Raw genomic sequence first — 14812 nt, forward strand, 5'->3', positions numbered from 1 at the left:
AGTGAAGCATTTAGTTGAGGAATCTTTGAGTGCAGCAGGAAGGGTAGCATTAACTTGTGACTCCTGGACTTCAAGGTCAGTGGATTTAGATGTGACTATAACAGCACATTATCTCACAGAGGACTGATGACTGCTGTCTCACGTTCTCCTAACTAGAGCAGAAGACGAAAGTCACACCAGAGCAAACACTGCAGACCTCCTGCAAAATGCAGCACAAGAATGGGGGATTGTGTTTGTAACAGACAACACATCTAACATGGGTGTTGCCATTCAGTTAGCAGGATACCTGCATGTGAAGTGTTTCACACACTTGCTTAATCTGGCCTAACAGAGGGTGTTAAATCTGCCAACAGTTCAGTTTGTCAGGTGTGCGCAGCATGTATGACAGGTGTTATGACGGTGTTGGTTAGTCTGTCTGCTTTGCACCACATTTTGCTGCAATAAAAATGATTAAAATCAGATGAACAGACTGAAAACTTTATCTTATGGACATAAAAGTGATGTAAGTTTTCCTTCGGGGAAATTTGCAGCTGGGAAAAAGGTAATGAATCGCAATATACTGCTATATATCACAATACTCAGCATATTGCAATATCACAATAATATCGTATCGTGACCTAAGTATCGTGATAATATTGTATCGTGAGTCCTCCAGTGATTCCCACCCCTATAAATAACACTGTACGGGCTGTTGTCTTCATTATGATTTTTATTAACCTGCAGATTTTCTCCATCAATCAAATTAATTGTTTCTCAATTGTCTATAAAATGTCAGAAAGTGGTGAATCATTTTCCTTTCAACTTCCTAAACCCCAAGTCAACATCTTAAAATGTCCCAATTTGTCCAAAACTGGTTTAAAATCCAAAGATATTTTAAAACAAAAAAAGATACCTACAGAAATAATCACTATGAGGGGTTTATCTGTGGACTTTGGACATATTTCATTAACAACATGATTTGCACAACTGATTTGTTATCAAAACTGTCCCAGATTAAGTTCCTTTTGAAAGCCACGTTTCCTCAACATTGACACTAACATTTAGGTCACATTTTCCAAACTATAAAAATTTAACAGTGTCCCTCAGATGCCCGTCTGACAAGAGAGACAGCGGCCCTCTCACCACAGCAGCACACTCCATTACTGAAGCTCAGTGGACGGTATAAATAACCCGCGAGGCAGGCCACACACAGTTACACAAAGATACTCTCAGCAAGATGCAAGACAGTAGAGTAGCATGCAGGAATATACGTGAACACAACAGTATCCCTCACATGTGTAAACACGCCTCAGCGGGACAAAACTGCAGCTAAGAAGCAAACAGACATCTGTCACATCTCTGTCTTTCATCTGAATACCTCAGAGACATGGAACATATATGTTGAGCAGCTCGCTCTGTACAGTATCTGTAGTGCAGCTCTGTCCTCACGCACTCACGTCTAAAGCTGCTTTCTAGCTTCAGGCATGAAATGAGAACAAACGAGGAGAGGCTTGAGCTCTGTCAGCTGCAATAATCCTCACAAAAAGTCTGTTTCTTGGCGATAAGATGATGTGACGTCTGCTAATGTGCGCTTGCAGTCGTATGACTGTTTATTTTTCTTGTGTTTACAGATTTTAACAGGGATCTGTTTCTCCCTCTTTTAGAAGGGAGATAGTTATCTTGATTATTATACATGAAGAAAATACAAGTGCTGCTTTTTAGCAGTAAAACCAGTTAAACTTGAGACTGTGTTGTAACCTGGGTCCAAAGTTTAATGCTCTCACTTAATAATAGCTACTGGTAAGTATAGTTTGAGTCACAACATGAACTTTGCTATAATGAAATAAATCACTTGCAGAGGATAAGTGAGCTGGAATTAGATTATTTCGACGACTAGTGGCTAAAATTAGCTTTGGGCCAGACATCCACCCTTTGTATTTTGTTTTGTTATTAAGTGGGATCCTATTAAAATTACGTCAGGTGTTGACCCTTGCAAGGAAGTGTTTTTCTCCTAGTCTTTCAAGGATTCATTTGAATGATGCACAAATCCATAACATTAATGTATTTTCCATGTAGTTAAAGTGTTAAGGCAGGATTATGTGTAAAATATGATAAATAATATGTGAAATAAATATGACCCTGTAAAATATGCATAAGAATAAAATACAGAACCAATCCACTGGGAAGTTACTGAACTACTCATTAAAAAAATCTATTATTTTATCATTATTGGTTGGATTGGAGCGGTGACGGTCATAAAAATGAGACAATGACAGTAAAAATACTTTTGACAGGTAAAATCTGGAATAAAAATGCTTTAAAAGGAGCAGTGTGTAGGATTTAGGGTGCGTTCTGAATCGCATACTTTTTCTTTTTACTTTCAGTAGGTACAGCAGCTGCCCTTAAACATATGTACATATGCACACAATCGGGACATACTACTGTCTCGTAACATTACACCCTGAACTTTGACCCTCTTATTCATATATCTGTTACCATGGAGATAAAAACAAAATCCCAAGCTCGCTAGAGACGGAGATCAAACCAGACAGCTCTGATATTGTTAATTTGCAATAAGTAATGACTGCATACATTGTAGAGTCTAACATATTATATTTGTGACAGTAAAATTACAGAGGATATACATTTCTCTGTCATTGTTATTTAACACTTCTGTTGTTGGTTATATTTATGATTGATTTATTCAATTAGATAATTAACATTCCTTTTATTACCAACCGACTGCCATCAGTCACCTGAATGCGCTGTCATCTATCACTTCAGCTTATGAAAGTCGATGTGACATATCGTCTGCTGTGCAGAGGATTGTGGGTCAGAAAAGCCAGAGAAGCATGCTGGCTTGCGTACTGCAGTTAAGATGGAGTCACAGGGACTTCAACAAACTTTAAGCAATTCCTTAAGTCCAAGACCAAGATAATGAAAAAAAACTTAAATCATGAAGTAAACATTTTAAGTGGATTGCACTTGTATAGCGCCTTTCTAGTCTTCTGTCCACTCGAAGTGCTTTTTACACTACAAGTCACATTCACACACACATTTATACACTTGTGGCCGAGGCTGCCATACAAGGTGCCACCCGCTACTCAGTTTTTAACACACTTACGCACTGATGGAACAGCCATCGGGAGCAATTTAGGGTTCATTATCTTGCTCAAGAATATATCGACTGAGGGAGACGCGGACTGAGCTGCCAATCTTCCAGTTAGTGGACGACCCGCTCTTCCTAGGGAGCCACAGCTGCCCTAAGGAAACCTTAAGGACTGGAGGAGACAGGAATCGAGCCGCCAATCTTCTGATTAGTAGACAACCTGCTCTACCTTGTGAGCCACAGCCACCCTAGGGTAACCCTAAAGGGAAGACTTGTGTGCAGCCGATTTTATCTCAAGAAAACCTTAACTCAGCCTTTAAGGGAAACCTCAACATAAGGTCCTTTGTGCAACCAGCCCCAGATGTTTAGGAGGTTTTGAGCAGGAGCCGAACTATCCGCAGAGGTCTCTTCCTCTCCAACATAAACAGAACTGGCAATTTAAAGCAGTAAAAGTTTTTCAACACTGTTCAGCTCATCATAGATTCTGCTAATTACTGTGGCTGACGGGAAAACGTGAACAACTCTATCTAGAGTCAGTGTTTGGTTTGTCCATTCTGGGTTACTGTAGAAACATGACTGTGCAACATGGAAGACTCCGCAGACGAGGACACGCTCCCTGTGTAGATATAAACGGCTCATTCTAAGGGAACTAAAACATGTTCTGAATATTATATAGTCTACCATTTCTAGATGCCTCTAAATCCTACACAGAAACTGAAATCCAATAAAACTCACTGTGAAAATAAAGATGAAATAATGAGGCTGGTTTATCCTGCTGTTTTTATTCACATCCTCATTTGCATATAAATAACTAAGATAAGCTAAATTACTAAGATTAATTACTTTATTTAAGACTGGTCATTTTGGATTTCCACAGAGTATTAACTGATGAGTAATAGAGATTAAAAAAAAATTGCAGAGGATTCAGGAAACACATTAAACCACATCTCTTTCTGTCTCCTCATTTGTTTTCAGTGTTTCGCTGATGCTTTCACCTTCCTGTAACACTGAGCACAACTTCACTTCCACAGACTTCCTCCCTCAATCAGCCAGGATTAACATCCACGCTAAGGCTCTGCATGTGTGTGTGTGTGTGTGTGAGTGTGAGTGAGTGCGCACTGCGGAGGTTCAGAGTGCCAAGCGGTGTGAGTGTTTGTGCTGTGGTTCAGAGTGCCAAGCGGTGTGAGTGTTTGTGCTGTGTATGCTGTGTGTGGGCGGGTGGCGCTACAGAGAAACGAATGCCAACAATCCCCAGATCATCAGGTGCGGTGGCAGTGAACCGGCTCCCGTGGCTTTTTCCTGAGAACTTGTTATTCTGCTCAAAGACTTAACAAGATAAACACAGTCTGACATTTGTGCCACGTCACTATCTCCAACATTTTATAACTCATACTCACAACACAGCCGGTCTGCGCCTACATCCAGTTGATGCTTTCAGGAATATTATAAAACTTATACTGTATATACTGTGTACCGAGTTGCCAGTTCATTAGGAACACCTATCTGCAACTAACGCAGTCTAATACAACAATAAACCCCACCTTTGTGAAGCTTATAAAGTTCAGATTGTGTTGACAAGGTTTTAGAGAGGTTTTAAATTCTGTAGACTGAGCATCAGAATGGGGAAGAAAGAGAATTTAAGTGACTTTGAGCATGGCATGGTTGTTGGTCTGAGTATTTCAGAAACTACGTATCTACTGGGATTTTCACACACAACCATCTCTAGGGTTTACAGAGGATGGTCTGAGAAAGAGAAACTATCCAGTGAGCAGCAGTTCTCTGGGCGAAAATGCCTTGTTGATGCCAGAGGTCAGAGGAGAATGGCCAGACTGGTTCAAGATGATAGAAAGGCAACAGTGACTCAAATAACCACTGGTTACAACCAAGGTCTGCAGAAGACCATCTCTGAACCAACAACACGTCCAACCTTGAAGCAGATGGGCTACAGCAGCAGAAGACCACACCAGGTGCCACTCCTGTCTGCTAACAACAGGAAACTGAGGCTACGGTTCACACAGGCTCACCAAAACTGGACAATAGAAGATTGGAAAAACATTGCCTGGTCTGATGAGTCTCAGATCTGAGGAGACTTGATGCTCTCTGCAACTGGCCAAAATGTCGGCTAAGAATGTCGGATACTGGCAAAATCTTCTATCATGCAGCCCTATTCTTGAATTCAGTCTGATCTCATTGATGAAAACAGGGTGGACAAAACATTAAAAGAAACAACTCTCTGTGTAACACACAGCAGTTTAACAGCGCCACAATCTACACAATCAACACCTCTCTAAAACAGTTTCCACAAGAACTGAACATTATAATCTTCACAAAGGCAGAATTTACTGCAGGACTGTTGTATTAGACTGCATTAGCTTTGGCTCAGTGTACATGATAAAGTGGAGACTGTGTGGGTGTGTGTGTGTGTGTGTGTGTGTGTGTGTGTGTGTGTGTGTGTGTGTGTGTATCTCACAGTTGGTTCATCAGAAACTGGATCCAACATGTGTGCGCGAGTAAAATCTTTGTAAATACATGCATGGAATTACTAATCTTTGCCTCATTTCAGAGATTATAAGAACTAATTACTGTTCTCTCGTCACAATTTTAAACAGGATTAAAATGGATTACTTGAAACCATGAAAACAGATTATAATAAATGTGTATATGCAGTGATTCATATTGTCATTAGTTAAAATAACCCCATTAAATCATTAGATCTCATGTTTACTGCAGAGTTTAAAAGCCTTTTCCCTGCCCAACACTCCCCCTGTTGGCAAGTTCATGAATCACGTCCTAAACTATGTCTTCTTTTCTTTAAAGACAGTATTACCATCTACCATTAACAGCAGCCTGGGGAACAAGGCAGGGCAGATTTTATCTATATCAGTTCAGTTACAGATGGGTGCGTTATATTTCCGTTATCTTTCACAGCCACCTTTACAAGATTGTGTCCAGTGATGCAAGATTCAGCCCAGATGAGCTCTGAGTCTACAGTGACACTTTCTCTCCGCATGAGGAGAAGAAGAGAGGCCACCTCATGTGCAACTGGAACCACAGGACGAGTACAATTCGACAGTGTGTTCGTCACTCATCTGTATTCTCTTCTAATCTTTAATTCCCCCGTCTATCACTCATCGCTGCTTGACATTCACAGAGGCTCCTGGATTTCATCTCACAGGGTTTCAGACAAAGAAATTGGAAAGCAGGATGCATGAAGTCACAGTCCTCTTAACGACGAGAGGAAGCTGTGCACAAGCTGCTCGACATGGGGGATTTACCTCTTAGATGCGATATCTGAAAATGGTACGTGGTCTCATGTGTCAGTGTACCTCTGCTGAAGAAGGGATGTGAATGTGTTTGACATCATTTAGCAGGTTCAATAAAAAATGTGCTGTCTTGGCCGCCTTCACAAATACAGCATAAGTCTAGTCATATCTCGTAAACAGTAAACAAGATTAGCTCTGAGTAAGCACCTTGCTCGCCACACTTGAAGTTAGAGGAAATAGAAAGCTCACTGCTTAATCGCTTTGGGTTATGTCACATGGAAATTTACCCAGAAACCTTCCAGTGGCCCAAACTCATTTAGAGCTGAAGTTACACAGTGGAGGACAGTAAAGATACTGTACTTCAGTATTTGTACTTTACTCCACTGCATTTAAAAAGTACAAGTTGTATTTTTAATTCCACTATTTTATTTGGCAGGTGTTGTTCAAGATTTCACATTTAAAAAAACATAGGATGAGCTTGTAACATACAACACACTACAAAAGGTGTACTGTGCAAGATTTTTAGTTACTGTCTGTAAATACACTCACCACTGAACGTGAAAAGTAATGTATAAACCCCCATTTAAGGAGGCAACACGGCTACACTAGTCTGTGGCGGAGGTTTCTGTCAAGTGCTGTAAAGTTTAGTTAATTCAAAACACACCCAAAATTCTTAGAAAATTCTTACAATTGAGACATTTTCTTAGAATTTCCCCTTAAAGTTAAGACTAGGTCCTCGTGAAGATAAAAGTTATTCACGGAGCATCTTAGACCTTAAAAGAGCTCCTAAAGTGAAAAACCATTGGGAGCAGGGAGGAGGACTTTTAAGAGGCTTAAGAGTTAATTTAGCAGAGGAGAAAATGGTGGAAACTCAAAGAGGTCGGAGAAATATTCTCCAAACACTGGATGACAGTGAGTAGATGAAATGCAACAGATGAGATTGTTCAGGAAATAATATGTATTATTGATCTCATTAGGGATACGCACACATTTCCCACCTAATGCTAACGCTTAGCTAACACCAGAAACAACATGATCACAACACTAAGATATCTGGAAACTGGAAAAATGCAACAGTGCAGCAGTGATGCCTTGTGTCTAATTAAGTCCCAGTGTCCTCAAACGAGACGATAATAAAGTGCCAATGTCTTCAAATGAGTACCTCCAAATGAACAGTGTCTTTGCTTGTTAGTGTTGCTAAAATTGGTCAAATTTGTTGCCATATCAAACTACAAACATTATTAATCATAAATAAACAAGTTTCAACCATAAAATGTGATCAGGGTGTGGACCTTGTCCACTTTTGTGTCAGGACCAGCTGCAGACTTACTTGGCAGAGATGGCTGCCATCTTGTTTTTACATGTGCTCTTACTACCACTAGATGGCACAACAAAGTGTCCACGAAAGAGGACAACAGGTCTAAGTTAAGCAGAATGAAATATAAGGTCATGTAAACCAAAAATGTGATGTCCTCATATGAGGACACAGGGTCTCAGGAAGATATTTGCGTTTTCCTATACTGTGTCTCTTGGATGCCTGCTGCGTTCAGTCTGGCATCTGGTCGCAACCTTTTATAAAGCCCAGACCTCACCTAAATGCTATGGGCGTATGCTCCCATAAACACCCCAAACACAGGTGATGACTGGGAAGGATTACTTCTGTATGAGACTGTACATTTTTTTTAGGAAAATCCTGCATAAAAATCTTCAAGATTAAACCAGTGGTTCTTGAAGTTTTGTGCTGTGGCCTTTAACAAAAAAAGCAGGTTCTGGTTATGGCCTCTGAGGCTGTTACTGCGAAGCCACTTCAACTTACCCAGGATATCTTTTCGTTATCTGGCTTGACTAACCCTAAGATTGGCGGTCTGGATAACTGGTACTCCAAAATGTAACTGGTTCTTCGTTGGCAAAGGATAAACGCCTTAAGTGTCATTGAGATCAGGCCAAAAGTTTTCAGTAACTGAACCAAAATCATAACAGAGGTAAATATTTGTGGACCAAGGAGGGAAAATGTATCCAAAATCTTTCTTGTGACCTTTCAGATGCACCACTGGACAAACCTACCCAACGGTAATTTGTTTACTTGTGTTTGTTTACTACCTTGCAGTCTTCTTGTGCCCTGCTTTTGTTGGCATATTACCATATTTACTGACTCTTTGCTGCCACCCATGGGTCAGTGGAGTCACATGAGACCACTGGCAGGGCTGTGTACCACATAACCCACGTGGGCGTGCACCTGCTGAGCAAAACAAGGACCAACTCATAGGAAAACAGCCTCATAGCACTAGAGGCCTACAACTCCACAGAATACCGTTAAAATACGACTGATATTATTTTATCACAGAGTTCGTCAGTATTATTGAGAGCATTTGTCCCGACAACAAATGCCACCTGATAAGAACTTGCACTCTAAGGACAGATAGGGCAGGAAACATTAAGCATTCCTCTGTTGGAAATCTTCAGGAAATTACAGCCATTAAGTTTATCTAGCAGGTGTGGTCCAATTTGTTATCTTGTGATTGGCTTCCCTGATCGTTGAGAGCCTTTTTGGTTGAGCTATGCAGTGGAATAATGTTGTGGGAGGGAATGAAGCACGAGGAGCAAGGAAAAGAGTCACAAGCAAATGACATAAGCATGTTATTCTTAACCTCTGACAAAGAGACAAATCATTTCCCACTATTATGTACCTCTCTGTGTCCCAGGCTCAGCTCAAAGCCACCCAATTAGCATATTATTTTGTCTTTGTGATCACGCACATTGTTTTTGAACTCTGAAGGCTGGATAGGAGTTTTTAGGAAACTAGTCTGAGTGCAACAGGAAAGGGAGGTCACTTCCTGTCCAGTGTCGAGAAGCAGGATGGGGAACACCCACAGATGTCTAAAATGCCTCGAATGCACACTGAGCCCCACACACTGTCAATGTTTACTTCTTGGGCAATGTATTATATCATACAATTTTCAATATTTGACTTTCATTTATCTCGCTTTTGTACTTTTAATAAGGTAAACATTTGAATGCAAGGCTTTGACTTGTACCAGAGTATTTCCAGGCTGCGGTGTTGCTACCTGACCAGGTCAGAACTAACCTGAGGCGCTCCTCCTCCTTCTTGCGTAGCCTCATGTCCCTCTGCACCACCTGCAGCACATGCTCCGCCTCGTTGTCCGTCAACCCCGACAGATCTAACTTCCTGCCCATCGCTGACACACCTGTGGCTGTCACTCAACCCCTCGGACCAATCAGTCAGCTCCTTATTAACATCTGAAGAAGAAATATATACATTAAGTTAAAAAAAACCCCACCACCAATCAAAACATAAAATTACTATGATAAATCATTTCAGCCAGTGTGATGAAAAAACATCCTGTAAGTAATTATTGTGAGAAAGTTGAGAGAGAGTAAGCATCTCAAAATAATGAGAAATGTTCTCAAAATATTGACTCAAATAAATATGTGAAATGATACAGACTCTTCTTTTTGAGATACTGAGTCATTATTTTGATATACTCATTATTTTGAGAGTTTCTTATTATTTTGAGAAAAAGTTTCATATTATTTTAATAAAGTAGACCTTATTTTGAGATACTTAGCCCTTATTTTGAAAAACTTTCACATTATTTAAGTAGGTTTTGCATTATTTGAGAAAGTTTTCACATAATTTTTAGACCCTAACTCATTACTTTGAGGTACTAAGTCATTATTTTGTGAAAGTTTTTCGTTATTTTGAGAAATTTTCTCATTATTATGAGACACTAAGTCATTATTTTGCGAAAGCTTCACATTATTTTAATAAAGTTTCTCATTATGTTGAGATACTAAGTCATTATTTTGAGAATTTTTCTCATTATTATGATATACTATGCCATTATTTTGCCAAAGTTTCACATTATTTTAATAAAGTCTGACCTTATTTTGAGATACTTAGCCCTTATTTTGAAAAACTTTCACATTATTTAAGTAAGTTTTGCATTATTTGAGAAAGTTTTCACATTATTTTGTGACAGTAATTCATTATTTTGAGGTATTAAGTCATTATTCTGATAAAGTTTCACATTATTTCGATAAAGTTTCACATTATAATAACTTACTACAGGATCTTTTTTTTCCCATAACACTTGCAGAAATGGGCTTCCATAAATTAAAGCACAATAATCTATCAGTACCATAGAGGTGTTATTAGCATATACATGACATATGTTATCAGTTATTGGCTTCATAACAAAATGTGACTTGACCTGTTGCCAGCTGTGGATGTTACTGATTGTCAGTAACGTGTTGGTTTCTAGTTTCTCCCCCTGTTTACTGTTCTCTCCAGAATGTTTCGGTGACGGATACATTTGGTGACATTAACCTGCGTACCCGTGCATGATTTTGTACTGATTGCTGTTTTTATTATCTGTATTGACTATTACTGACTGCTGTCTGTAAGCTAAGTTGGCCGTCTGGAACAATAAAGATTTACTCTAACTAATAGCATTTATGACTGTATACCCTCTGTAGCCAGTTTATTAGGTACACCGAACCAAAACTAATGCAGTCTGATACTACAGTTCTGCAACAAATCATGAATAAATAAATAAATACAAACAATAAGTGTTTGCATTACACAGAGAGGTGTTTCTGCTTCTCAGCTGTTTCTCACATCACTTTTAACTGTATTATTTGCATTTAACCTTGCAGTTCCACATATGTACCCTCCTGGTTGATATATAGAGAACAGCACTGTGTCCATAAGCAACTTAAACTCATTTTGACGTCCTACAAGCCACTTACACAAGTAAATCTGGGGTTTTAACACCAAGCAGGATTTGGGTTTTCTGCATTAGCATTCCTGAGGAGGAAATCTCTCTCTGTCAGATATAAAGTTGAGGCCAACTTTTTTCTCTATGATTGAAGCCAACATGACAGCAGATCAGGGTGTCAGCAGTGGATCCCTGTGGATGTGGAGCTCAGCTGAGGAGAAGAGCTGTTTAAGAGTTCAAGCAATACTGTTTACGTTTTGCACTTTTTAAGGCATTAGATCTTGTGAACTATGATGTTAAACAAATATCAAAGTATCCATACTGAAGTAAATACCAAAATTAAAGGCGACTTTCCTCATGAGTTATCACACACTCAATATATAAAGACAATATTTTAGTGATTTTAATGATTTATGAGCAGGCTGCTGACAAGTGTAAATACCATTTTTCAAAATAGGTTTTGCACATTTTTAGCCTACATCTTGCTTTAAAAGAGTCACACAACTTTAATAAAAACTCACCTATCTCCCAGTGTGTTGTCCTCTCTGTTGAATCTGACTGGTGCACCCTTACAGGCAACACAAAGGGAAAACACACCTTCTCAGCCCGTTGACTCCTCGCGTGTTTTATATGAGATGTCACCGAAAAACTATAAAAATGACAAAGTCGCAAGTCTTCATAAAACCCCCTCTCTATCAGTATAAAAGACTGAAGAGAAGTTTCACCGCTGTGGATGTGAGCAGTGCAGCCTGTCCCGGTTTCTGAGAGAAAATCAGGATAAAGCCTGATCCGGATGGGGGGGTCTACTTCCAGTGTTTCCCTGCTGGAGCAAAGAATTAGGCGACATGGAAGTGATGAAAGAGTGTGTAAACAAGTGAGAGAAAAAAGGATTATAGCTCTCAGAGAGATTTCTGAGGGTAAACATACCTTGAATTTCGTGGGGACGTTTGTTAAAGCTACGGAATAATTACACATCTCCATTTCCAGCCGTCACTGTATCATAATAACTTCCATAAAGATACTATTATACCTGCTGTATGGAACAGGACAAATGCTGCAGAGGTAGCGGTGTGTGCAGGAAGCTGCAGTCTGATTGGATAATGAGGAGCAGGTGTGCAGGTGAAGACAGCAGGTAACTTACAGAGGCCGAAAACTCGCTGAGGGCAACTAGTGGACAGGTGGAGAATTACAGCCTGAATTACAGCCTGGCATTCCAAGAGGGATGTCAGTAATAGAAATACAGTGGTGGACAGTGTTTGGTTCGTTACTCTAAAAATTAAATATACTAGTCCATACCCATTGGTAGCTTTGTCACCTTCTACCTATGCCAATCCTCAATGCCTATGTGCAGTTTCACTTAGACTGACCACGTCAGTGAGAAGAAAAACGTGGGACAGACAGAATGACTGACTGACAGAATGACACACTGACAGTTTCCGTGATTATGTACAACATACCATACCATGACTTAGTCATACCAAAAATTAGAAAGAAAAAACAACATTGGGCCACAGGGGGAGCCACAGCGATCGGTCGCATTTTAGCCATTTTTAAGCATTTTTCTGTTGTTATAGCGCCACCCAGTTGCCAATTAGAGTTAAATCTCTCCAGTCACCTTGAGGCGTCCTGTCCTACATATCTACCAAGTTTAGTAAAAATCGATATGGCGGTTAGGCCTAGATAAGAAATTAGCAACCCCATTTTGTTTGATGGGGTCAATAATGGAGGGGTCCCCTCAAATTATGTGTGGTCATATGCCTACAAAGTTGCGTGATGATCGGTGAAACCCTTGAGATGTAATACACCTTTATGTGATGAGCCACGCCCTCCTCAATATTCATTGCCGTATAGAAGCTCAGTTTTAGTAAGTTTTCCAACTTTTGCCAAGAGGGAACTTTAGATATTGGTCCCTAGATTATGTTCACTGAGTTTCATGCAGATCGGTCAAACTTCCTAGGAAGAGATTGATTTCAAGTGTTTTTCAAAAAATTCAAAATAGCGGACAATCTATATAACCGGAAGTTATGGGTTCTTGAGGTAAATTTGTTCCTCATGAGGAGAGGCATCTCTGTGCAAAGTTTCCTGTCTCTACGACATATGAGGCATGAGATATGCCCATTCAAAGTTTGCAATTTCAATTGGTTGCTATAGCGCCCCCCTTTGGCCAATTGATGTAATATTGCTTCATTTGCATCCTCCCATGACCCTCTACCACTGTGCCAAATTTCACATGGATTGACCAAGTCAGTGAGGAGAAAAATATGGAACAGACACACAGACAGAGTTTTCGTCATTATATAGTAAGTTTACTCATTACAAGTTACTTTACTTATTACTCCCCACCAACAGTAATTTGTTACACTACTCGTTATATTACTTTTCCGTTACACCCCATATAACTGCTGATTGCGTATCGTCCCAAAATTCAAACGTATACCTCTGTGTGAATGTCAGGGTAATCAACGGTAAGTGTAGCTAATGCTAGATAGCTTCTATTTGCCTGGGGGCTTTCTGTTGCCTGTGACAGATATTTTCCCAAGGCTCTGCCTGAAAGATGGAGAGTCACTCTTGGAGCAACATTTCATCCACCACATATCCAGCCACAAGCTTCATTACTTCTTTGTAGCCTACAACTGTCCATGATTAAAATCAAGATTTGGTTGTTTAGCCAGTGCAGGGCTGCAGCCGACTCACCTTTGGTGGGATGTATTTCCTGGAGTTTCAAGTTGTTGTGCTATCGGTTGTAGTAGGTGTTTCAGACTGAAGGTTGTGGGATGTGTTTTCCACAGTGGAAAGAGTTTTAGTCCGTCTACTTGCAGCAACAGTGTTCTTGTCATCTTTCCTACTGACATAATCAAAGTAATGGGAATATTTCCAGCCGCTAAGGTAATCATTTCCATCTAGCTTGCTGCTTTGTGGCGTGCCTGTGCAGCACGATTACAAAAATGTGTCAGCTGATGTGACTGTCGAATTTCAAGTCAGTAGTGACGTGATAACAAAAGTAACGTTGTAACGAGTTGTTTGGTTTTGGAGTAACTGTGATATTAATACTGAAATTTATTCAGCAATTAGTTACACTACTTGTTATTGTAGTGTTGGGCAGTACTAATGTGTTACTAGTAACACACTACCCAACACTGGTGGTGGAATATAACTAGATCCATTTACTTTCTGAGATACCTTTATCTTAGGGTGCTTTCAGACCTAGAGTTGTCTTGCTTTGGTCTTTATCAGGGACTAATTTTGTGACAAAGTTGTATAATTGCCTAGAGTTGGTTCATGTTCTCACGGCAGCATTTACAAGTGGATCAGATCAAATGCTGTGCGTGAAAGCTGCTCTTGATTGGTCAGAATTTCCATGCAGTAAAAAAAAATCCAGGAAGTAAACAAAATGTTGAAGAAGAGTACACTTGCAAGATAAATGTGACACTTTCTAATGTCACAATGGAGGGACAACTACGCAGGTTGATTTTAGCGCTGTTCATCGTGGACTATATTGCTTGTTGATATTGTTCATTTTAGTCAAACCATACAGTGTGAAAACGAGGCGCAGCTTCATAAAATGCCGCTTACACATTGATGTATCAGTATCAACAATCTAATAATGTCATGTCCACTGCAAAATGTTCCCACTTTTTTCAAGAACGTACTGACAATGTTTTTAACTGAGAGTGAGTCAAGTTCCTGGTATTTTAGTTTTGGTAAAGAAGCTTGTTATTTTG

At 39.8% G+C, this 14812-nt stretch overlaps 1 protein-coding gene across 1 annotated transcript in view; it reads right to left on the minus strand.

The window, feature by feature from the left end:
- myripa (myosin VIIA and Rab interacting protein a) overlaps nucleotides 1–11830 on the minus strand; it is a 49340-nt gene extending 37510 nt beyond the window's left edge. The window contains exons 1-2 of the mRNA XM_050032917.1: nucleotides 11612–11830; nucleotides 9437–9609 (exon numbers count right to left, since the gene is read on the minus strand). Of these exons, the coding sequence (XP_049888874.1) occupies nucleotides 9437–9546 (110 nt within the window). The 5' untranslated portion in view covers nucleotides 9547–9609; nucleotides 11612–11830. The remainder of the gene's footprint in view (nucleotides 1–9436; nucleotides 9610–11611) is intronic.
- Nucleotides 11831–14812: the final 2982 nt, after the last annotated feature.

Source organism: Epinephelus moara, chromosome 21 (genome assembly GCF_006386435.1).
Source record: "Epinephelus moara isolate mb chromosome 21, YSFRI_EMoa_1.0, whole genome shotgun sequence".
Lineage (NCBI taxonomy): Eukaryota > Metazoa > Chordata > Actinopteri > Perciformes > Serranidae > Epinephelus > Epinephelus moara.